Below are 25,133 nucleotides of genomic sequence, written 5' to 3'. Positions count from 1 at the left end.
CTGAGGGGAATTGCCCATTGTGTGGACCATCTGTTGAAGCACACGTGCACACACAAAAAAAGGGGAGGGGGGTAAGGGGGGGGGGGGGGCTGATGTGCAATGCCTATTTAATATCATTAGGATGTGCAGTTAGATTTGCGAAGGCTATGAAAGAACCTCGTCAGTGCACATGATGTCGTTACGTGTGTGAGCATAATAGAGAGAGAGGGGGCCGGACCGTTCAGACAAGTTCTAAAAGGTATGGGGTCAACAGCGTGGGGTCGTGGGAGTTGGCGAACGGTCACTTTAGGAATGAAAAAAAAGAGTAACATGCCAATTTCTTTTGTGAGACATCCTGGGACTTTGATGACTTTGAGGTCAGGATGATATTCACGTGCAGCACACATCTCCAATAAGCAAAGTGAACAGGCCGTATGGGAGCAGTGTGTTATTGTGACCCACAGGCTGGCAGGCCACTGGACTCGTACACAGGCGTTCAGATCGTCTCCCAGGGGAATGGACTTGGCTCCGTGTGCTTGGTGTGCAGTGGCGCACGTCACCCGAGTGGTGGCGGTATTTCCCTTCAGTGAAGCGGACGTCGCTTCAAATAGGTCAAGGAAAAGTTTTTTGTGTGTGTTTCGACAATGCGAGGTGGGCGTAGCGGCCGTCCGGTGATTGGCTCGCGAGTTTCAGCTCCCAGCCGGTGATTGGCCCCGGCGCTCTAATGGGGCTGTGAGCAGGCAATGTCGGGTCTCCCCCCCACCTCCTCCTCCTCCTTCCCCCCCAACGCCCCCCCACCCCACCCCTGCTCCTCGCACCCCTCAGCCCCGACACTCCGCTCTTCCCCGGCGCTGATTGTCACACATTGTTTACTACGGCTTGAAATGTGACTCACAACACAGGCTATCTGCTGGAGTACCACTCTTGACAACTGAGGGATTCTTTTTGACGCGCACCGTGCGTCTTGGTTATTTGGGGACTGGCCGTGGAGACTACCTTTCTGCCATGACAGTGGATTTGTTTGCGCTTTTATGCGCGCTGGTCACCGCATCCTCTGCGATGGAAGGTAAATTAAAAAAAGAGTGTCATTGTGTTTGTTGTTGATGTGGAAACGCGCCTCTCCAAGGCGCGCGCGGTGTATTTTGGGGGATGCTTGCAGCGTTTTCCGTGGGGCAGCGCTGCGCCGCTGGCACAGGGATACAGGGATGTCATCCACGTGGATCGCAGCAGATTGCCGTGGTAATCCTTTTATTTCGGCGCGCGCTCGTCCTCCACTGCGCTGCTTGTCACCGGTGTCGCTTGTAATTGTGGACAACAGGACTTTAAATGTGTTTAATCGCACGCGGTGGTGTATCAGTGGCTATGGAATCAGTTTCCTCTCACTCTGAAGTCGTTTATCCGGAGTGCGGTACAGGAGCAGTCTCCCCTGTAAAAAGTGTTATTGTGAGATTGGTCCACGAGCAATTACTTTTTCACAGATGAAAACGAAGGATTTCTTTTTTTGTTGTTGAAACCTGTGAAACCTCCAAGGTTCCCGTCACATTTCGCATTGCATTGTGTGAAACACTATTACCACATGCCCATGAGCATCACTCAGTGGCGCTTTAAACCGCTGAGACCGACTCTCTTAGATTGTGGTTTGCACTGATTGGAAGTCTCCTTGTAACTTGGATTTAACAAAGGCGTATTTCTCTCTCTTTTTAATCTTTGTAAATGAACCACTCTGTTAAGAAAACAACAACAACAAAACAAAAACTACATCAAACACTCAATCTGCCTCCACCCTTTTTTCTCAGACTGTCCCTTTATGCTTTTGTCTCTCCATCCATCTCCATTCCCTTGTTTTTGTGTTTGTGCATCTCCTCCAATTTCCTCCTTCCTTTCTCACGCACACTCAATCTGGACAAGCGGCAATGCCACCAGAAGGCTAATATCCCCTCAGTTAAACATGTTTTTCATTTCCGCTGTGGGACCCTGGGGACCAAACACTGGCTATAGCCTCAGACAGTGGCTGATGACTGGATATCCCGGCAACATCGTATACAAGTATATAGTTTCTTCTTTCATTTTATTGTACAGTAGCGTATACTCTCCAATAACACTGACAGAGCAACACACCAGCTTCCCGATAGCATAAATAAGTAAATCAGAAGCACACATGAGATGAGTTTTTCACGTGCAGCTTTCCTCTTCAATCATTTACAACTCTGCTCCTCCACTGCTCTCGGCCTCGGCTGTGCTCTGTAATTCGGCGGTGGCTTTCTTGTTTGTGCTCATCAGATTTCAACACGGCTATGGATCCCAACCCGAAAATTGCTACCTTTTGTCAGGAGGATGGATATTTTGAGGTTCAAATGTTTACCCTGTGCAAAATGACGACAGGAATGTCAAGTCAGGCAGTGGAGGGCGGCCGGGAGGGATGAGAGACGCGCCCCTCGCAAGGAAAGGCGTGTGGGATTTCGCCTCTTAAAGATGGGATCAGAAACAAACAGATGGGCAGAGAGATGGCCCTATGAGTTACCTCGGTAACAAGGATGAAAGTGATTTCCTTGTTTGGGTCGCTAATTGAAAGGAGGTCGTCCCATGGGCTGGTTAAAATCTGCACTGCTCTGAACTCCAAGCTGTTGCTTTTGTTGTGTTTCTGTGTGTGTGTGTGTGTGTGTGTGTGTGTGTGTGTGTGTGAAGGAGAGTGGAGCCATTGACCATATTATCCCTGCCTCTACAGTCACCCTTAATCTGTTTAGGGGTCCAAATCAGCCGATAGTCACAAGTGTCAGAGATCTGTGTGCATGTGAGTGAGTGTGTGTGTGTGTGTGTGTGTTTGTTCTTTTATAACGAGGAGCGGCCATGACCATACGGACACATACTTGCCATGAACTGAATGCATTATTTGATCTCCTTACACATGCTTACACTCACAGCACACAGCCCACGCATAATTGATGACCTGAGGAACGAGGGGATGAACGGATAGATGGGAGGCGGCTTAGGAGGCAGAAACATGACATGCAGGGCGTAAGCTTGAGTGTTGAGTGTGCGGTGATGGACCAAAACAGTTTGAGTGGAAAGTTGATTATAGGACTTCAAAGTTCTTTGAATTTAAAACTCTAGGCACGGCAACCCGGCACACACACGCCGGCAGGCACACAATCCCCCACACATGAAGTCACGATGTCTGCTAACAGAAGGGCGTTCGCCGACAACTTATTGGAGGGGCATCAGAGCTGAGGCGAAGGGCTAACAGAGGGAAGACGGGGATTTGCATGCCATTAGGAACAAGGAGCATGTGCAGTGCTCTGCTTCGCTCTCATTTTTCTCCTCTCTCCATCATCTTTCCTCATGCCTACTTATTTCTACACCTCCCTTTCCCCACTCCTTTCTTCATCCGGCTCAGTCTTCAGCAGTTCTCGGCACTAATCTCTCCATTCCTCCCTCGTCTCGCTGCGCTCCTCTTTCCGCTCTTTCCGCGGTGTGCAGACGGTTCTGGCCGGCAGCGGCGGTAATTCTCCCCCACTTACAAAGCCATTGCTTATTTCTTTTTGCCCTTAAACCAATTAGACCTAGATAAGCACGCTTATTTAACTGGCTGCAACTGGGTGGTGGAGGTTAGAAGAACTTAGGCGAGGGGGGATGAGACGACGATTGGAAGATAGACCCGGAAGAGAGGCAGATACAAAAAGGATGAGAGACCGATGGAGGGAGGTCAGGGAGTTTTGTTTTGTGTTTTACAAATGAGTGGCTTGCAACTTCACCAAGGCTGTGGAATTAAAGGATCACTGTGCTGTGTGCCATGCAGCAGCAACATCCAGAATGATAAGAGATCGTTATTAATGTGCAGGAACAAGTCCTTTAGGATGCTGTGTTAAGTATCTATGTTAAAGTAATGCCTCATCCCAAGGGGCCAAGCGGATGTGAAGTAGAATAGAGCAGCTTCCTGAACAAACAATATTAATGATTGCTGCAGTATCGGATACTAGTTATGGAGGTCAGAACCGTTGTTGATAGACATTAATAAGGAGCGTTACTGTGAGAGTGAAATAGTGATTTGAAAGGCTAGAGGTCTGAGTGTAGAAGAGCAAGTTCAAGCCTCCATCTCATTGGCGGCCCACCGCTCTGACCCCACTGTGGAGAAGTCAGAATCAGCCTCCTGGGCTCCTAAAGTATCACACTACAGCTATTCGGTTGGCGAGTTGTTGTTCTTCTTCTAAACAGTACAGCTGGAATTGTATAAAGCTCATTCACATTGCACCATCTGTCTAATAATTGTTTTGGGGGAAATCGTCCTTCATTTGACATACAAATACAAATGTTTAGTGTTTTTTCTGTGGAGCAAGCGCACACCGTTATCTAAACACACTGCAGGCGCTCCGGATGGTCCGACATATATCGGGTCTGAAATGATTCCCCGTTGCCCCGCAGATTTAAATCTAGTGGTGAAAGCTCAGCAGGTAGTGATGAAGAGTGACTTTGCGAGACGAGTTCAGTGTTGAGTTCGTAATTCTTCACTCCCTCTACGATGTGAGTTGTGCGTGCGCTGTGAGCCAACCAGCCGTGCACAGGAGGAAGCCCGTGGAAAGGGTCCTGTTGAGTCTCTAATGGCTGTGTATGCAAGATTGCTCCTTTCCCCCTGCTCTCTCCTTTCCAACGGTTAGGAAAGAGAAGAATGAAAATGCGAGCGCGACACAGGCCCACTGGTCGAGGTGGTAGCACTGCAAACACGTGACGGATTATGTGTGTGAGCGGTCACATGAGTGTACAAGTGTATTTTGGCCACGGGCACTACTGTTGATCTGGGACAACCTGAGGTAGAATTCAATTTCCACTTCTTTGCTTTCTTTTTTTTCTCCTCCTTTTTTTACCGCAATGTGTCTGTATTGTACGTTTGGGTCCCTTTGTCATCAGTAGAGTGCTAAAGCCATTATGGCTGACGGGCGGCAGACATGGCCTCATCCCATAATGGAGGCTTTATTTTGTCCACAGTAAAAAGGACTCGTCGGTGTCGAGGTGTGCTTACGCGGCCTCCTCGGCGATGACGACCCCCAGTGAAAACCCTGCAGTGCTGTGGATGTGTTCACTGCCTTTTAACGTGAGCCTTTTACATGCGGCCAAGGAGACAACGTGCCATTAATCTCTTCTCTGTGCAGCTTCTTTTAGAAGATGTTTTTTTCACATATTGCAGTACACTGTATACTGTAGTTTGTAATTTTTCACTCACAGTATTATCGCTGAATTCTCTCTCTTCACACACACACGCGCGCACATGAGTCCCCCCTCACTGCTCACCTTACCCCAGAGACATCTGAGCCTTGGGAAGGCCAGATGGTGGATGCAGGTTGGGGGCTGGTATGCATGTTCACATTTTTGTGTACGTTTCATTGTGAAAGAGATTGAGAAAGAGAGAGAGAAAATAGCAGCATGCAGCATACTGTATGTGCACATGTGTGCGTCCTGCTCCGTTCCAACCTCTCTTCTTGCTTTCTCTCTCTCTCTCTCTCTCACCGAGTGGATATTTTGTGTTCTCTACTACGTTGTCCCGCTGTGTCTTCCACACATTCCTGCGTCCAGAGATTTGCCGGGTAGAGATGCTATCTGCAGTGTTAGGTTGCGGCCCGTCTTGCGTCCTGCTCGGCCCTTGTCGGAGCAGGTGGCCGACTGTGGGACGAAGGCTAAGGTCTTATCAGTCCAATCTCGGGGATAAGCGGACCCACGGCATCAGCAACATACGGAACACATTAGAGCACAGGAGTGAAAGCGGTGACGCTCGGGACACAGTTCAACCTCAAACTGTGTGAGTCATCTGTTTTCTGGTCAAGCCAGTTCTCTCAAATGGCAGACGCACAAAATGGACACACGCACGCACGCGCACCCACAGAGACATACTCATCCTGGTTTAATGTGCACAAACACAATTATAGACATAAACCTCGGAGCCACATCTCGTGGAAAATGGCAATACGAGTAATTGATTGGGAGCAGTGACCCAGCTTCGCCGCCACTCCAGGATGATGGTGTGAAAAATGCGCTTTTCTCATTCTTTATCAGTCTCTCGGGCTTTTCCCCTCCATTATCACCTGTCCTCGAGATCGGGTGACAGTTGTTCAGTCAGCAGGAAAGGGGAGCCACTTCGATATGTGTCCAGTTGAGAAGCGAGAAGAGAAAGCATTGATTCTCGAGTCTTATAACTCAGTGTTCAGGCGGGACTGGCTCCTGGGGCCTCTGTGCTCACAGCCCCACCCCCCCCCCCGTGGTCCTTTTAGCCCCTGTCCACCCCAACTCTCCCTAAATTGTCTTAGACAGATCCACAAAGGCCTGTTTTTGACTTGACTTCTAGATCCTTTTATAAGAAATGAATTTTAATTAAATCTGAGAGTTGCAGGCTCCACCCCCTTCTCACCCACCCCCTCTCCCAAACCTTCCTGCATGCCTGTGAATCAGTGGTTGTTTCTACTGGCTTCTCTCCCTCGTGTATCCCCTCCTCCCTCCCTCACCTGCCTCCTACTACCCCCACATTTTTTCTTTGTAGAAAACAGATGCATTTATGTAGCATTATAGGGTTTACTTCAAGTGAAAAAGGTGAAATGTGAGTCTGTTTCTGACGACGTAATAGACGCAGCAATGGCAGGAACAGGAAAAGGGTTAAGAGTCTGCTGAGGTTGTAGGCTTGCTGGAACAAAGGGCTTCATTTATCATTGTTATAATGAGATCTGGCCCACAATGATTTAATTTGACTTTTAAGCCCAAAGGCTCAGGCTTAAGGGCTGCGAGCAGGAAGGCTGCAGGGCAAAGGCTGACTAAGGAGTGGGAGGAGGTTATTGTGATACGACTTTAAGTGTGTGGGAACATGTTTAGTCTCCAATCAAACTGATAGAACTGCCAATTTAGCTCACAGTGTGTTTATACAACAAATGTATTGCTTCTGGAGTCTAAATGTCCAATATATGAAGATTGCTATCCGAAAGCAAAAAACAACAACTTCGTGGTACTTTTTGAATTTTAAGTGAATCAGCAGCCCAGAGGAAGCTGCGTCTCCAGCGCTCAGAGGAATTAAAGGCAGAACGTTAATAGGTCTGAAATTACGGATAGTGGTGAAAGCTGCTCCACTTCTGATTAAATAAAAGCAGGCTCCTCCACAGGCTGTTTCTCCTAGGGAATGACAAGCACACACACATGCACACGCACACACACACACTACAGATATGCATGTGCTAGAGCCCCAGCACTCACACATAGGCAGCCATACACACACACACACACACACACACACACACACACACACACACACACAGCTTTGATGTGTAGAAAGGAAATGAGTAGAGACGGAGAGCTAAGGGCCGGGCCTGGGGCCTGTCCCATTATTAATGAGTTAGTGCCAGCGCCTCTCCCAGGTTCAGGACATGTGGACATATTTCGCCGTTTCTCTGCCCCTCTCCTCGCCATAAATGTAATCTCTTATTAAGCCATTGGCTCCTTGGCTAGAGAGGGCCAGATAGAGAGAAATTGTGCATGAATATTTTTGTTTCTCTGCGCGATGAGAAATGAAAATTGTGTGGCTGAGAGAAATGAAGTGGCGGCGCAGTGCAAAACGGAATGGCAGCTTCCGAGAGGAACACTGATGGGCCAATAAGTAGCAATGGTGGGAGTGCAGTTTTCACCCTGCATAACACTGAATACTTCTGCCAGGCAAATCTCGGCCTGTCTTGTGCTGTCCACTTCTCTAGCTTAAGGAAGAGAGCTTTCGGGAGGTAATTAACTATTGATTTGAAGTATAGAGGGTAATGGGAGATGAGTAGACCGCATCTCCCTCTACCAGCCTGGCTGGCTAAAGTACAATGAGAAAACTGATGGGGGGGAAATACACATTTCCCTAAAATAACTAAACAACAAAAAAAGCAGTTGAAAAGCAAATGGATATCCAGCATGGGAATTATTCAAAATGGAAATATCTGAATCTAATATTCAATATGTTACTGAATGCAATCTCCCAAATCTGAATATGTATTATATGCATGACAAACCGATCCCGGCCCATGTTGACCTGTTGACCTCAGCATCCCTTCATGATTAGTCATGACAGTGAGGGCCAAGGGTTCTCATTTCAATGTTATCCTACCTGAGGTCACATCCCAACCTAACATACTTAAGTGATGAATCGTGGCTCATAATTTTTGAGAATGTGTTTCAACCAGATCCAAGAGGTTAGACATTCATCCCTTTTGTGTTGTCCTTTTACAGCTGTATGTGCAACTCTTTTGGTTAGAGGCGGGCTAGAGGACAAGGATAAGGACTCATTTGTGTCAGAGAACAGAGGCAAAGAGTGACAAAGAGTTAGAGGGGAGAGAAGGATGGGCCAGTATGCCTTAGATCTTATTTGTGCTAATGAGGAGGCTAGTGGCTCTGGCTGCTAACCCTTAAGCGTATCCAGCCCGTTCGAGTGTTTGTGTCTGTGTGTGTGTGTGTCTCTTTGTCAGAGTCCTTGGAAGTCTGTTGGGAGCGGGATTTTCCTTTTTGTTTAAAAAAAGAAATTGTAACTCTAATGACTGATACAGAGGAGACTGTTTGAGTCACGGTGTGTGTGTGCGTGTGTGTGTGTGTGTATTCGCTGTTGGTGTGAGCTTGTTTGTTAAGTTTGCTGCCAAATCTACAAAGGATGTCTTGATGGAACTGGCTAGCATAGCGTTCTCCGTCATACAGTCCTAACCCAAACCTGTCCTGTAATGGGGCTCCACTGAACAGTATACAATCCCCCCCCCCCCCCCAAGTGTTGCCTCCCTCCTCATCCTTTATTCCTATGAAGTCTTCCCCCTCTCCGCTTTCTCCCAAGGCTGAACATTTAAAGTGGCATGTCTTTGATGTGAGCTTCACACACGGTTAGATACCCACTCATCAGATTGACACTGATGTCTGGGGCGGAGTCAGCCCTTTTTCCTGAGATCTCGGGAAATGAGCTGCAGGAACACACTCGACACACATATGGCACGCGCTCAGGTAGTCCTCGATGAAGTGGAGTGCGATGCGGACGTGAACGAACCCATGTGCTCGTTCAAATGCAGAAATGCTCCACCACGGCCGCGCTGCTGCACTCGGCTGACGATGTGTCGAGATGACAAACGGCCCCGCCGAGCCGAGTGTAATTGTACAGCTGTTTTCTTGGCTGTGTTTTACAACTGGCTCACATCAGCTTTAGAGGAACTTCAGACAATATCAAAGGATGCAGCCTTGACATGAGATGGGAGATTATTAATGCATAATATCTAATGCTCGCCTCTTTTATCATAAATGATATTCTATCTAGATGCCCGCCAGCACAGCCCTGTATGTCTACTACGGGCTAAGTAAATGATGAACGATGTCTAAAGGCCTAACTTCGCACGCAGTCTGTGCTGTGTGTGTCTGAATTGCGCTCAATTCTCAATTCTGGTTCTATTTTGTTCTCAGAATCATTTTCCTTCCCCCTTCCTTTCCTTCAATTGCTTCCTCTGCGAGTTTGTGCGAGGCTTGAAAAATGACCTTGTGTAAAAGAAATCCCTCGCGACGACGTCCCCCGCAAATGTTGTCCGTCACATGTCGTCGCGTCTTGATTTGATCAGAACATGGCAGAGCCGTAGCGAGGCGCGGCTAAAGCGTGTCATTTAATGAGCTGGTTGTCGTCAATCGTCCTTTTCTGTTCCCTGCACTTTAATTCATCACCGCTCAAGGTTCTGAGGTCGGTTCTGCCTCTCAATTGGCGTTGTTCTTCACACCTGGAGATATCACACAATTAGGACTCAATGTCGTGGAGCAGCCCCAGCTACAGTTGACTACGAATGTATTTTCATTATTTCATTATCATTGTAAGATTTGAATAGCCTATTGAGAGATGTGCATTTCAAACACACTCTAAACAAGGCGTATCTCTATTGGGGGGGTGGGGTCTTGAATGTATTTCTGTGTGTTATCACTTGCATTTTCGAGAGGACAGCATGCTGCCTGGTGCGAAAGGGTATCTTCTCAGTGTTACCATACTGGGGCTTAAATGAAGTGCATTACTCACTCCCTCCCAACCCTTTCAGGTGTTTCATGTCCCAACCTGTGTTAATGTCTACGCTGACTGTGTTCTACCATTCACAAAACGGTTATCCCGACAAAAGCAGCTGGCCATGCAGAGTCACGCAGGGATCTGTTGTTGTGTGACAGCCTCACTGGCTTTTGTTCTCCATGCCAAAGCTTTAGTCTGTCCTTCCTGAGTCAACACTCTACAGGTACCTTGCCTATTTGTATATATTCTAAGAGTGCGTGACTGTGCTAGGCCGCTGCGATTTGCAAACTCACGCGAGTGCGGTTGTCTTTTCTTTATGTTTCCATCTATGACATGCTTCTGTGTCTTTGTGTATTGCGTGTGAATACACGTATGGGTTTGGCCTTACAGGTATAATAATAACAATCATTTATTTTATATAGCGCTTCTCAAGTCACCCGAAGTCGCTTAACAGAGTCCAGAGTCCAGTAGTCATACACACACAGTCATACCGGTGGTGGTAAGCTACATCAGTAGCCACAGCTGCCCTGGGGCAGACTGACGGAAGCGTGGCTGCCAATTTTTTTTCATCTTGTGTGTGACGTAGTATCTGTTTGTGTGCCAGTGAATAAAGGGGTTCCATTCTAATCTTAACAGCCCATCTGGTGCCAGCCGTGTTTACTGTTCCTACTTTCAAGGTTTGAAAAACTAAATCTTCCCAGTCTCAAAAGGGGCTTTTATTCGTCGAACAATCCCCAAATACAGCCGTCTTCTTTCAGATTTGTGAAGGCTATACCCGATACGTGGACTTACCTAACCCAACACAAGAGACACGTGTGCAATGCTCTGTTCATGTGATGTTTATAACTCCTGACAAGGTCACTGTGGGAGTCCGGGAGTGGGTCTGTATGTACTTGGGTACGCATTTATAAAAAAAAGAAAATCACTCAGGCTGCTCTAAAAGGGCTTTCAGACACCTGGCAATGATTGGCTGAAAGAGGACACCTTCTATCTGCTATTATTGACAGTTGAAAACATAGCCAAAGCGTAGGGAGTGACTTGCATTTTTGCACATGTTTTCAATCAACTTGAGGCTCGGGCAAAGCTTTGAAATTCTACTTCCTTTTGATAAACATCACGCGGCGACTTCTAAAAGATAAAGCATGATGGATGGTCATCGTGTTTCTGAAAAAGCAGAAAAGACCAAAAGCAAACAAAAAATCCGCCCTCCCTCCCTCCCTGTGACTGCCTGTCTGTTGCCCTGGCTCTGAAGATTGATTGTGACTCGTCCAGGACGTATGAGCGCTGCGACCATATCATGGATCACAGCATGGGGAGGGAATGACAGATGTCGTAAGCACCCATCCTCTGTTTATTTGAAAGGCAAAAGTCTATCTGATGGATTGATTGCATTTGCTGGATACAAGGATAATTTGTCATCTCGTATGCGTCTTGTGGTTTTTTTGTGAACATCTAACCAAGCAAACGAAGGGTTTATCTCATATAGAACAATGCCTCAGTGTTAGAATGTATACACCCACAAAATAAACTCAAAGTACATCACTCGCATGGATAACAAATAAGTAAGATCATAAAATAACCATTGCTTTTAAGAGTTTAAACATTGTGCCCCTTCTGTCTTGCGATATTCTTTTTCCAGCCCCTCCCTGAGCACAGACATTTAAATAGAGCAATTAGCAGAATCTCGTTGTATCACATGAGCATTTTTTTCAGATTCAATATGCCTGAAATAAATTGAGCACTTCGCTGGGGTGATGGTTGGTAATGGGGTGGTTGGAGGAGGGGTTACCTGTGTTTCAGTCAAGGTCGTTTTGAGTGGCATATGTATCCTATTTAGCAGCCCCCGATACGACTGAGCAGTGTAGACATGAAGTGGTGTTGACAGGCCTGCTATGCTGTGATTGCTACAGTCACACTGGAGATTAGTTACAGGACCGCACACACACACAGGGTCCTCTGTGCGAGCTGGACAGTTGATTGGGTCAGTAATATGGACAACCATTTCTATACTAACACCCCCTGATTGCTTTGCCTTGGTGACATCAGCACATTGCTAATTTACGGATAATTGCCAATAATCATGAGATGGATCAGTGAGAGTGCAATTTAAGGAGCTTGCTCCAGCATGCCAGTTCCTTTCAGAAATCCGGACTGATCAGTTTGCCTTTGTTTATTAGTAAAGCAGGTCAATCCAATCTTTTTTTGCAAGAGCAATTTTTGATATGGTCGCCAATGCTTATATTATAAGTTCAATTGTGCCCTAGAATTGTAGTCTGATGAAAATGTCGAGAAAATTCCCTTTTCCAATGTGTATTGCAATGTTTGCTGCTGCCTTTGTGGGAGATAGCAGCCAGGCGCTTGTAATGGGATCCTGTCTGTCGGGAGAAGATGGAGGAAATCACTGGGAGCTGGAATGCACTTGAAACGCTCGTTTGGGTCAGTAAAGGAAATGCCGGTGTGTGTGTGTGTGTGTGTGTGTGTCAGTGCAGGTGTGTTTGTGTGTTGTCCAAAACTGTGTTTGCTCAGCAATAGAAAAACTGAAATGTGATATGAATATCCTCTCCATTCGTCCATGAAAGTACCTGAAAATACCCCTGAAAGGGCCCATTTTGGGCTTGATCCCAGCCACTAGAGTACACTGCCCCTGATGACAGGCTAACTGGGGGAGGAAATAGCCCTGCTCGGGGCAACATAATAGCGGAATATTCACAGGAGGGATTTATGGAAGCAAATAGTATTTTTCGAATATTCAGTGGAGCAGTGTGTGTGGCGGATTAGTGTGTCTGTGTAGGCTGTGTTTGTGTGTCTGACATGCTGACCCTCTGTGTAGTGCAAAACGTGTGAATTGGAGCCTTGCCTCACCCATCAATCACATGAAGACATCATTAGAGGTGTCACAGTCAAATCTCTCATCTCTGGAATCAGCTGTCATACTAAACCATCTACATGTGCCTGTGCCCAGCTGCCAACTACTCGGTGAGTTCATGAGTTGAAGCTGGAAACACAAAAGGGTTCGTCGTGGATTAGACCGCCAAGGCGACTTCATCTCGTTTTTACCTCCTTTCCTCTTGCTCTGCTTTGGCTAATTTATTTACTCCAAACTAGGCTTTGCGATGTTGAAATTCTCCTTTTGACGATATTTTTTCACGGCTAATAGAAAAACAGATGAAGAGAGAGCGACACATTGAAATATGTCTCAATATCTATTGACTTTAGACACATATTTTGCAATACCTCTAAGTAACCACAACGTGTAGTAGCAGTAAGTGCTGTTTCACACACGGTCATGCTGAGCTCACTGAATGAGATCAGGTGATTGTTAGTAACTACCCTACTGCTGTCCCATCACTGTTGACTGCCACGTTTATATCCGGTTACCTCTGATAGAGGGTTGAGTGCTTTTCTTCGTGGGTGGCAGACTATTCTGTTGCATGGCGAGAAGATGGAGATAGTGTTTCCATCCAAATCATTACAAATCATGTTGTTCACGTTCTCTGGCTCTTCTTATTTATTTGCCTTTTAAACCAAACTATAGCCAAATAGGAGCATTTGCATTCCTTTTGCACGAGTGGACATTGTTCCTGAAAGACTTAGTGCTTATTACTTATTAACTACTTGTGCTGCACCAAACAGTTCGAAGCCTCAAGGTTTTATTCACAACATTGACATTCACATTATTATTATTAATAACTCAAACACACACAGCCAGTGACGCACGGCTTTGTCCTTGTCTCTGTAATTATCTCAGCCTTAGTCAAAATAATTTAGTCTCTTGCTGGAATTTGCATTCAGGGCGGTCTAGCAGCAATGTGAGGGCTCCATGAATTACATTTATATAACCACATTATCTCAAAATCAGACTTATGAGAGCAGATTGTTTCCCTTTTTGATAGGCTACAACTATGCATTGAAACATATCACTCGCATACATACATAGAGGAAAAGAGAATAACTGAATATCGTTCTGCTCTCGTGGACATGTGAGGACCAAAAGCATGCCAAACCAATATCCTGTGAAACGATAATCTCATCATATTGTCCAAGTATATTCCAAACCAGTTGATTTGAAACGCGGCAAATTTGCATGTATTGTTTTGCGACATTTTAAAAGTGCGCCTGATATCCATTCGACAACCGCTTTTTGGATTTTTCTCTCATCCCATGTTCTTCTGGTGAGCGGGAGACGACTCCATCTTGGGCTCCATATGGACGCCATGTTGGACGCACTCTGCTCTGTAACAGTGGGGGGAATACCAATTAGCACCCCATTTGCTGAGGATGGCATAAAACCAGAGGCCTGTCACCTCTGCTTCACAGCTCTGTCTTTGAAGACATGGATGTGTATGTGTGTGTGTGTCTTTGTGTGTGCGTGTGTGTGTGTCTGTGTGCATGCATGCGTGTCAGCATGGAGGGAGGTAAAATCATGTTACGGCACCTGCTGCTCAGCAGGGGATGGGACTGCTTCACCAAGAAAAGGTGTGTGTGTGTGTGTGTGTGTGTGTATGGGGGTTGGGCAGGCTGTAGCGTTGGCAGAGCAGCATTATAAATGCGTGCGGTTACTTGTAATCAATGCCACCACAGCCCCCTTTGGGTATGCTAATGCATTCTAAAATGCTAATGCGTTTCAGTGCCAAACCCTTAAGTTGTATCATATGAGTGAATGAGCGACCGTGCACACAGTGGCGATGAGATGGAAATCTGCTTGAGGAATGTCAGACAGTATCTTGGGAGAATGAATTCCTGCACACAATTAACGGGAAACATTATTGCGCGACTGCGTCAGGATTCCTTTGGTGGCATCCAGTGCGGCGTGCTTGTGAGCATTATTTGATCGCAGTTTAAAAGTCTCTTTGATCTCTGAGGCGACGAACTGACGCTACACAAAATGGTCGGCCGCCTTTTGGGGCGGACGGGGAATCCACGCCTCCGATAGGATAGGCCGCAGTCGCCCCTGGATACCGGCATCTGCAAGTCCCTGCTTTTGAAATCCCTCTTGATCACAGAACACCTGGGTGCGATCATTTTAGAACGAGAACAGCAAAGAACGGCAAATACCAGCAAATACAGCAAATACCAGCAAATACAGCAAATACCAGAAAATACCCCTCGTATGTCTCCGGTGTTTGTGCGTTGGCTTTGTTTTACGGAGGCTGAAGGAACAGCGTGTGTGTGTGTGAGTGTGTGCTCTGGGTTTATGTTTGGCCACCGCTGGTGTCTTTTGACTGGCTTTGCTCAGACACACACACACACACCGTTTCTAAGATTTGCATGTGTCCCGAACCAAAGGCCACTGAACTCTGTGTAATCATGAGCTGTCCTGTACAATTAAATGATACAAAAAACAAATACATGTTTTATTCCTGTAACAACTAATTGCATTCATCACATGATCTCCAGCAAAATTCATCAATATTGATAATGAGGTGTGAAATGGTAGCCATGGGGTTTCAGATGCACAACCATGAACTGGACGAATAGTACTTGTACATACTGCAAACACAACTTTAATCAGACTCCTCTCTCATAGTAAGATGCATTAAACCTGCACAGTTGCTAATACCTTGTGTGTCGTTGCGTGTGATGTGTTTTAGTCCTGGACACCCAAACGCTCACTCGTGTGATTAACACACCCTCACATGGCAAAGGGGTCATCTGCTTCAAACAACGCCTGAATTAGTGGGTTGCCATGTTAAGTAGGTACATGCAATTTATATTCTGTTTCGTGGTGTTGCTATTTAGCGTAAATCAATAAATCTCTCTCTCTCCCAGTCTGCCTGCCTCTCCCCATTAGAGCGCCAGGTTGTGTAACATGTTGGTTTCCTTTGTACTCGCGTGGATGATGACTTCTGACATTTGCCCACATTTCTGGAATTAGCTCTGTGTAGCAAGTGTGCGAGTGCATTTTTGCGTTGTGTGTTTTGGGATAATTGTGCCCACGTGTGTGTTTGTGCTAATGGCAGCTGACGGGCCCCACGCGTTTTAAATTAGCCTCGTTGTCGGGCCCCTGGGGAAGGCACGGATGCTCAGATATACAGTAGAAGAAGCCTCAGTCGTACAATTCCTACTTTCCGTCCCTATAGTATCCAAACATCCTCGTATGCCTCCAAGTCAGAGCGTACTTATCCCATAAATGATACCGACAAAAGGGAATCTGGTACTGGGCCCAGCGCCCATTTCAATGTTTATCTTGGAAATGCTTTTCCATGTTTTGTCTTTGAAGACGTCTCGCACATAGAAAGGTGTTGGAAAACCTTTTGCTTCTCCTTCATATTGGCAGTTTTCCTCAAAGCGTGTTTGCTCCTGCTTTCAGATATTAGGTTTTTTTAATGGCATTGAGTAGCATTGAGCCTAAAAAATACAACATTCATTATATTCATGGTCAGCACTCCACTGGTGGAGAGGTTATTGTCAGCACTGTTCGCAGTAACTTGAGTCCCAGAGGTTTGTCATCCCTAATGAAGGTCTATAGGTTAGTGATTTTAATGTGAGTCAAGTGATTGTGGAGATGTGCCAATGAACACTATCTGTGTCGTAATCTGAAGGTGATCGATGTGACACTAGAGTGCATTGTGTGCCTTGTGTGTGTGTGTGTGTGTGTGTGTGACTAGATAGATGAAGGAATGAAAGAGTTCCCATGTGACTTGGGCTTTATTAAAGAGACGTTAATGAGTTCCCCAGTCTGCCTCTCTCATTTTTCCTCCCCTCCCCATTTACTCTGAACTCCATCTCTTCTCCTTCCTCTCTCTCTCTCTTTAATATCCCTCTCGCTCAGGATGTTGCTCCAACTCTTCATGTTCTCAGTTTTGCTGCCTTGCCCTTGTAAGTCAATTACGAAAACTGAGTCATGCAGCATTGGGAGTGAAAAACTAAAAACTAGTCGTTACATTCCAATCTCTGCTGCCTCGTTTTCTCTCGTTTTCTTTCTGTCGGCCTCCTCCGAGCCAAAATAATCCTTCCTTTATCGCTGTCTACGAGGACACGCTAGATCCATCTGACTAATGCTGATCACAGATGTGCAGCACTGTCTCCATCGTTAGCGCGCGAGCGTGTGTGTGTGTGTGTGTGTGTGTGTGTGTGTGCGCATGCATGTTAGTTCATTTGGGTTTCTCATATCACCGCCGTTTGATTCTTTTGATGTTCACACATCCTCCGACAACAAAGTTGCTTTTGATAATGAGATCTCTCCAAACCAAATGGCTGCTGCTGCTGCGGAGGCCTCATCAGCGATGCTAATACTTCCCCACAGTGACTCGGTCTCCAGTGTTTACATTTGAACACATTGCGGTCTCTCACTGTGCGGCGGCGTCTCCAGCTGCTCGACCAACCTGTTATCTGTCTCTGGGAGCCGGGAGCCGGGCTAGCCGAGGAAAGTGAAGATGACGAGTGGCACTTTGTAAAAGGTGCTAACCCGAGGAGAAGGAAACGCCTTTGGAAAGGGAATAAGGCAGACGAGTGCTCTTCTGCTGCTCCCTCCTGATGGCACGCAGAGGGGAGCTAGCGTCCTGACATGCCGGACGAAAATAGTGCTCGCTGCTGTAGCATCAATCTGACAACAGCAGCAGGAACACCGACACGCTTTGTCACTGCTCACGTTGTGCAGGCGCAGTTCTCGGTCGCGGTCACGGAGAACTTGAGCACAGCGAGCAGACGTGGCCCGGAAACACGCATGCACAGACACACCATCAAATACTAATGGGACCGAGGCCTTGCCTTGGCTCTCAAAAACCACCGTGACACGGGAACAGCAGGTATGGTATGTGTGTGTGTGTTTGTGCCGGGGATCTCATGTTTCCCTCCCCATATCCTGCTACATGTATTTGAGGTGCACATGAACTGAGATATATCCCTATGTTATTGCACCACAATGAGATGTGGAACCCAGTTTATTCCATGTCATCTGATTCCAGGCTTTCTCTCTCACTCCCGCTGACTGTAGCCTTCTGGGATTTTTGATGCAGTGGAATTTCTCTTGACAGGGTTTGAGGGGCCAAAGGAAGAGAGAGGACATGGTATCGTAACAAATCCAAAGGAGGGACGTGTGGGGGGCACAGTAGTCTGGGGGAGCTTGTCTCAAAAAGGCAGGGGGATAGGCCGACGGCGGCCATCTGGAAGATCTGTGGAGTGTGATGTGACTGACGTGGAATGCTATTTGTTGAATCCTCATTGGACGGGGTGAACTGACACATCTGTGGCATGTAGCCAAATCAACTGATTTACGCCACCCTACCAGCTAGATGGGGGCCTGCCCAGTCACCCAGCCATTACAGAAGATGTATTGTGAGGGGTAGCAGAGTATCAAAAAACAATCACTCACACACACACACACACTCGCATAATACAAGATCTATGATGAGCAGGTTAAATGATCTCAGTCACAAGTTATAGCCGCTCATGTTTGACACATATAAATTTCCCTCACACACAGCCGCAGACATCAACGGCCTCCGGCAACAGATATTTTGTTAGGAGGAAGCCATTATCGCAAATATAACAAGTCGTTGGCTGGGCGCCCGTCTGGGCGTTTCTGACTGCATGCTAAACATTCGGTAAACCCTCGACACATTCCCCTGCTGTTAGCCATCACACTGCTGCACTTCCAGGCTCAGTCAGCAGCAGAAAGGAGAAGTGAGATGGCGGTGCGGCGAAAGGAAGGAGGGTAATTGAGAAACCAAGAGCGTTTTGATTCAAAGTAGAGGGTTGAGAAATAAGTGGTGGCAGAAGTAAAGATTGATAGGAGAAGAGAAGTGGTCACCCGTGGAGAAATTGAGGGCAGTGATTTAGCAGAGAGGAGATGAGGCAATGGCATTCTCATTGAATAGCTGTTATAATGTTAGAGGATGGCACCGGTCGGGGCTGTGAGTTCAAACCTCTTCTTTCCGAGTGTGTGTGTGTATATATATATAGTTCTTTATTTTCTGTAATGCAATTAAAAACAAATGTCATGCATTCTGGATTCATTACAAATCAACTGAAATATTGCAAGCCTTTTATTCTTTTAATATTGCTGATTATGGCTTACAGCTTAAGAAAACTCTAAAATCCTATCTCATAAAATTTGAATATTTCCTCAGACCAAGTAAAAAGATTTATAACAGCTGAGTGTTTGTCAAGGCTCAGGAAACACTTGCAGGTGTTTCGAGTTAATTAGACAATTCAAGTGATTTGTTTAATACCCTACTAGTATACTTTTTCATGATATTCTAATATTTAGAGATAGGATATTTGAGTTTTCTTAAGCTGTAAGCCATAATCAGCAATAAATCAGAATAAAAGGCTGCATATTTCAAGTTGATTTGTAATGAATCCAGAATGCATGACATTTTTGTTTTTTTAATTGCATTACAGAAAATAAAGAACTTCATCACAATATTCTAATTTTCTGAGACAGTCCTGTATATATATATATACAAATCCTCTATATATATATAAATAATGTATATATATATATACACATACATATATATATATATCCTCTCTCTATATGTATATATATAGGATTTTCATCAGATGGGCCTAGTTGGGTTTTGTGGTTTTCTAAAGCTGCATTAACCTGTTCATTATGTTCAGGCAGATAATTGATGGTCTGTCAATTTCATTCAGTTAAATGGGGCTTTATTGGCATGGTAGTTTTTTTTTAAGAAGAACTTGAACCAAAGTGTAGCTCTAAAACTCATCGGTTTATGTTTCCAGAGAAATAAGTAAAATAACTATAGTTAAAACAGTTAAAAAAGAGTTACACTCTCATTTGCCTGAAGCACTCATCTGTTCGCCAGGCGTTAAACATTTACGATAGTTGAGAGGGTTCAGCAGGAGCTGCAGCTCTGCGGTTTCCACGAGCACTTCACTAATCTTCGTTCTCATTTAGGAAGCTCCTAAACTGGTCCACACAGACGCATGCGGCCCAATGCAAAAGTCCTAATTAGTGAAGAGGTTGACAGAGGAGGGCTGCTTGGCCAGGGCCATCTGGCTGGGCCTGGCTGTCTGATCTATAGTTGTTTCTGCTTTGCCAAGCCCACAGGTTTAACATTGCCTCATAGCAAATGGAACACCAGCCTACTGCTTCCCACAAAAGCGATGATAACCATGAATATACTTGGGAATATTTATATTTGGACACAGACAGTATTTCATTCACATTGATTCACACCTCGTTTTTTATTTTGTGTTGCTTTCTTTATCTCGCACTCTCTCTCACGCACACGCAGGGAAAATTAATTAGGCTTGCCACAGCAGCCGCAGCTCCGTTCTAATAAATCTCTCCATTATCTAAAGTGATTGGTGGACACAGCAGCTCATTTCCTGTCTCAGAGTTGAGACCTGAGGACAGGCGGACATTAACCCCGGGTTTCCTCCTCTGCCAAGCGCCTGTTCTTCGCCGTGTGAGTGCATACGTGGGGAGAGGGGTCATCACAAAAGATCAAATTGCATACAATTCGTTCGCTTGTTTTTCTAATTGAATTTGCGATTGAATATCTGTTTTTTTTAACGAACTCCAAACATTTGACACTTCCGATTCAACATGTAGCACAAACGCGGATGAACAATTGAGAGTGGCCCTTTTGTGCACATGTCACCTCTATGCATAGTATTTTATCAATGGAGTGCCTGCCAGAGAAAGTTACAGCTTTCATACAGGTCTCATAATAATGGCTTTGGATGATAATCATGCAGATTCCATACATTACCAGCTGGCCTGCAGAGCATAGTGAACGGACTATTGTGAAATGACAGCATGACATGGATTGGTGACCTAGAAATTAGCTTCAGTTAACTCCTGAGCCAGAGCAATGTTGTGGTTAAGAGTGAATAGTTATGTATATGCAAGGGGGAATGTAGAGCAAAGCTATTTCCTGTTCCTGTTCCACCGTAACATCACCATTGTCGAGGGAGCCATTGGGGCACCATGTGTCTCATCTCCATGGCACCTTTGCTCGAAGTCTTTGGCTGATGGAAAAGATAGATGGAGCAGGCGTGTACTACTGGGCTTACACATGCACACACTTGATTAAAAAATAATTTTGAGGCCAAATAAATCACACAACAGTCTGGGGTGATAGCCCCTGATGAGATATAGAGCCTACAGAAATAGGCCATCGCAGATCCGATTCCTCCTAGCCAGCACTGGAGTTAATGGCTTTCAGATCTCTGGGTGCCTCTCTGTCTCTTTCTGTGTTATCAGCTTTGTCTTTGCTATCTTCCAGCTTGTATCTTTGCTCTACCTATTCCATCTCCTCCACTGGACGACCATTATAAACGGCTGCTCCTCGCTGCGGCCTAATGAATGCTTTTCTATGTTGTAGACTATTTGTTCACAATGAACCAAGAGCCCATGTATGTCCCTCAATTTGTTTCAGGGTCGCACTGTTTATTTTTAAATGAGAGGAAGAAGTGGAATTGAAGACGGAAATGGGCAGAAAAACACGGAGAGGGGAGGGGAAGTCAGGACCGGAGTGGAGACAGAAGTGGGGAAGGGAGGGGGGGACTTTTACAGTTCCACTGGCAGAGAGTCAAGTGAGCTCCGTGAGGCAGAATAATAGGGGCTGAGTGTGGTGGACGCCATTGTGCCTCTCCTAGTGCGTGTGTGAGTGTGTGGGTGTGTGTGTGTGTGGGCTTTTGACTGGTGCACAACTCATGATTCTCTTTGCAGAAGCCTTATTTGAATTTTCTCCGAATGAACAACTCTTTGTCGTTTTTTGATCTAAGCGACAGACCAGCCTAACATAGAGGACCCCTAACTAGCCTGTGACAGCATGACTCAATCAACCATGGCGGTCTGGGAGAAATGGTCTTTTAAAATATAGACAGCTTGACTCCAGAATACACCCCTACCTCTGAATGATTCGACCCTCTCGCGGTTGTGGACCGCGATTCTAAAAGTGAATCCTTGAAGAACAGAAATCAGTCGACTGCACTGACGTCTGAAGTCAAGCATGGTTCACCACCTAAAGCGTGTGTCTTTGTCAAGGTCACACACACAGGTTGGCATGTGAATAAACACACACTTAAATACAGTCCTATTAATTCACATCTGAATATGGGATTGCCAGGGGCAACACATACCCTACAGCATCCTCAAGCTCATTGTTTGCCAAGCAGCCAAATATCCAGCACCATTAACCTCATCATTGCAACATAATCAGCTGCAGATGAAGCCGCCTCTAAATCGAGGCAGCCTTCAAGGCACAATTAGAATTGTTAATTAAATGTTGCTCCGTCTTGCATTGCCTTGACACGTAATGCAAAACCATCATTTGGAGCTGTGCGGTATGAGATTTCTCTCGACTCAGTCGTTGAGGATCCGTGGCACACCATAGATCACGGTTAGGCAGCCATGTAGGACGGCACCAGATGATTCCACTGAGCTGTGTAATTAGCTGATCCATCCGGGTGTGGCCTGTGGTTGGAATGGAAACCTGCTCTCTCCGTGGCAGGATCGCCTCTTACTGCTGTGGTTGCTCTTTCAGCAAAATGTGATGGTGATGCTGGCCATGTTGCTCTTTACACCAAAATGGGTTGTACTCTTATTCAATATTTTTTTATTCTGGATGTTTTCAAGAGTGGCGGAGTCTTGCTTGTCCATTTCTATTGCTGTGTGGCTGACGCTGAAGATTGAATGCCCTTTGTGTGGTTGGACATGCGCATGTTTGTTTGTGTCAAGGTCTGCCGATTTAAGTGCCTTTAAGAGCACCCATCGTTCACGAGACCACTGAAAGCTTTGAGGTCTCCAAATGTTAGGTGGCCATTTTGGAGTGTTAAACAACGACTAATGGCTGGTGGAAATAGCACCCACTCCAACCCCAGAATAAATGTGTGTTCGATCAAGCATGTGAAAGTGAACTGAGAGGGAGGGTCACCCTCCTCCTGTGCGCCGCTCGCCTCTAAAGGGGTTCTAAAAATGAATCCATTTCTCAAACCATTTGCAATGAGAAGGAATGCAGAGTAATCAGCCCAAAATAGATTGGACAGATTGGACCGTCTAATGCAATATTATTAGATGCTGCCAGTCTTTGCACGTCATCTGTGAAAGACTGCTCTATTTGCTGTTTCAGTCCCTCAAAGGCTCAGCTTGAGTGAGTGAAAGCTTGAGTGTGTGTGTGTGTGTGTGTGTGTGTGTGTGTGTCGCTGGTCTGGTTGAGCTAGGCCCACAGATGAAGGAAGCCCAAGAATGACAGTAGAGCGTGAAACGGATTATAAGCTAACTCCATTTAGACTGGCTAAGACTGACAGGTCTGTTCTCAACAGGTGTGTTTATCCAAATTTGCGAAAAAGACTCAGCTGTGTGTGTGTATGTGTGTGTGTGTGAGAAGGAAAAAAACAACGAACTTGTCTGTGTACACTGTGTGTGTGTGTGTGTGTGTGCTGAGCATCTCCCCAGAAGACGCTAATTTAAACAGGATTAGAGGAAGTAGTGATGGACTGTTCGCCGTAATTTTCCCTGTGTTGTATAAAGCACTGTGCCACCCACACGCGTCCCACACCTACATGGTAGTCCACCGGTGGTTAACATACCCTGTGCACATGCGGTGTACACTCGCTCGCGCACACACACACACACACACACACACACACACACGCAGATTGTTGAAGAGCGTGTGGGTTGGAGAGGGGATATGTAGCCGGAGTGCGAGAGGTCTGTGTGCTGTGTGAATACTTTCCCAGCTCTAATCCGCCCATTCCTGTTGGCATGAAAGACGAGGATTAACAGACGAAAGGTGAACATGGAGAAAAGGCAGGCCTGGAAAAGAACACAGGGAAAGAGAGATAGTATTCCTGAAACCTCTGCAGGATTCTTCCCCTGCCGCTCTGGTGAATGCAGATGAGCCCTCTTTTGTATGAAGTTAAATCCTCTTATTGATCAGCAGATTAGCCGCTGTCTTCGCACCTTCTTTAACTTCCAAAAACTTAAAAGATAGGGTCTCTCAGTAGTCTGCTCTGGATTTGGGATAGCTCAGAAAATTGTCAAAATACTGGCATAAAAAACAATAGAATCAAATGCGATGTGAACGAGCCACCTGGATGATGTATCTTGAAAAGCCGAATTTTAACAAATGAGGTCTGGGGTCTTTATTTGCGTAGTTGACTTCCTGATTCCCTTTCCTGGAGTGTTACTCAAACATAGTGAGACTGGGAAGTCCAACTGGCCGGCTGTCTGTGGTGTAGCGCCACATGAGCCGCTCACATCGAGGGACGTATCCGGCCATGGGGATTTCTAACCGACGCCCACGGGAGAGGATCTCCCTCACCGGGAGATACAAGCAGGGTTTTTCATCAGAATGATGAGCATCATAATAACAGTCATTGTTGTTTGTTAACTCGTGGCCTCTGTGTGGTGCTCCTCCATCTACCCACTGGTATTATGTTTGGACTTCTTCTCAGAATACAACTCTATTGATTACCTATAAATAAGGGCCTATGGAGAAAAAAAACAACGTTTTTGAATGTTTATAAATGATAGATCCAGCAGGAAAAGACGCCTTGTTTACAACTTGGATGAGTAATACTCATAGTTATACTTTGTACACATTCCCCTCCCTTCTAGTCGGGTTCACAACATGAAAACAGCAGCAACTAGAATGGGCACTCGGTAGAGCGCATACCTTCGCATATGGGCGACTATGGGTCAGTGGGTAGCAGGTCCGTCTTTCAATCAGGGGGTTGGAGGTTCAATCCCCGCCCTAGTCGATGTGTCCTTGAGCAAGACACTTAACCCAGAGTTGCTCCCTGTAGCTGCGTCTACAGTGAATGAATGTAACAGTACTGTAAGTTGCTTTGGATAAAAGCGTCAGCCAAATGACATGTAATGTAATGTAATATCACAAGATTTGGCATTAAATTATGAACATGTTGGCATTAGTTGCATGCCAATTGGATAGAAATTGACCGCGCTATAGTAAAAAGAAGATGTTGACCTTTTCATGACCTTGACCCGATCGATCCCAAAATCTAATCAAATGGTCCCCGGATAATCACCAATCATCCCACCAAAGTTCATGTGATTCCAGAAGATTTTGACCTTTTCATGACCTTGACCTTTGACCCGATCGATCCCAAAATATAATCGAATGGTCCCCGGATGATAACCAATCATCCCACCAAATGTCATGCGATTCGGTTTAATACTTTTTTAGTTATGCGAGGA

General features: G+C 45.8%; 1 protein-coding gene across 5 annotated transcripts in view; it reads left to right on the top strand.

Annotated features, from left to right (window-relative positions):
- The first annotated feature begins 895 nt into the window (after positions 1-895).
- LOC130197538 (ephrin type-B receptor 1-B) overlaps positions 896-25,133 on the top strand; it is a 164,295-nt gene continuing 140,057 nt past the window's right edge. For all 5 annotated transcript variants that reach the window (XR_008832488.1, XM_056420241.1, XM_056420242.1 and 2 more), the window contains exon 1: positions 896-1,045. Coding sequence is in view for 4 of the 5 variants with exons in the window: in XM_056420241.1 (XP_056276216.1) it covers positions 985-1,045 (61 nt within the window). In the remaining variant the exon portion in view is untranslated. The remainder of the gene's footprint in view (positions 1,046-25,133) is intronic.

Source organism: Pseudoliparis swirei, chromosome 8 (assembly GCF_029220125.1).
Source record: "Pseudoliparis swirei isolate HS2019 ecotype Mariana Trench chromosome 8, NWPU_hadal_v1, whole genome shotgun sequence".
Taxonomy (NCBI): Eukaryota; Metazoa; Chordata; class Actinopteri; order Perciformes; family Liparidae; genus Pseudoliparis; species Pseudoliparis swirei.
Note: the sequence above shows the minus strand (reverse complement) of the source record. Positions and strands in the feature narration are given on the sequence as shown.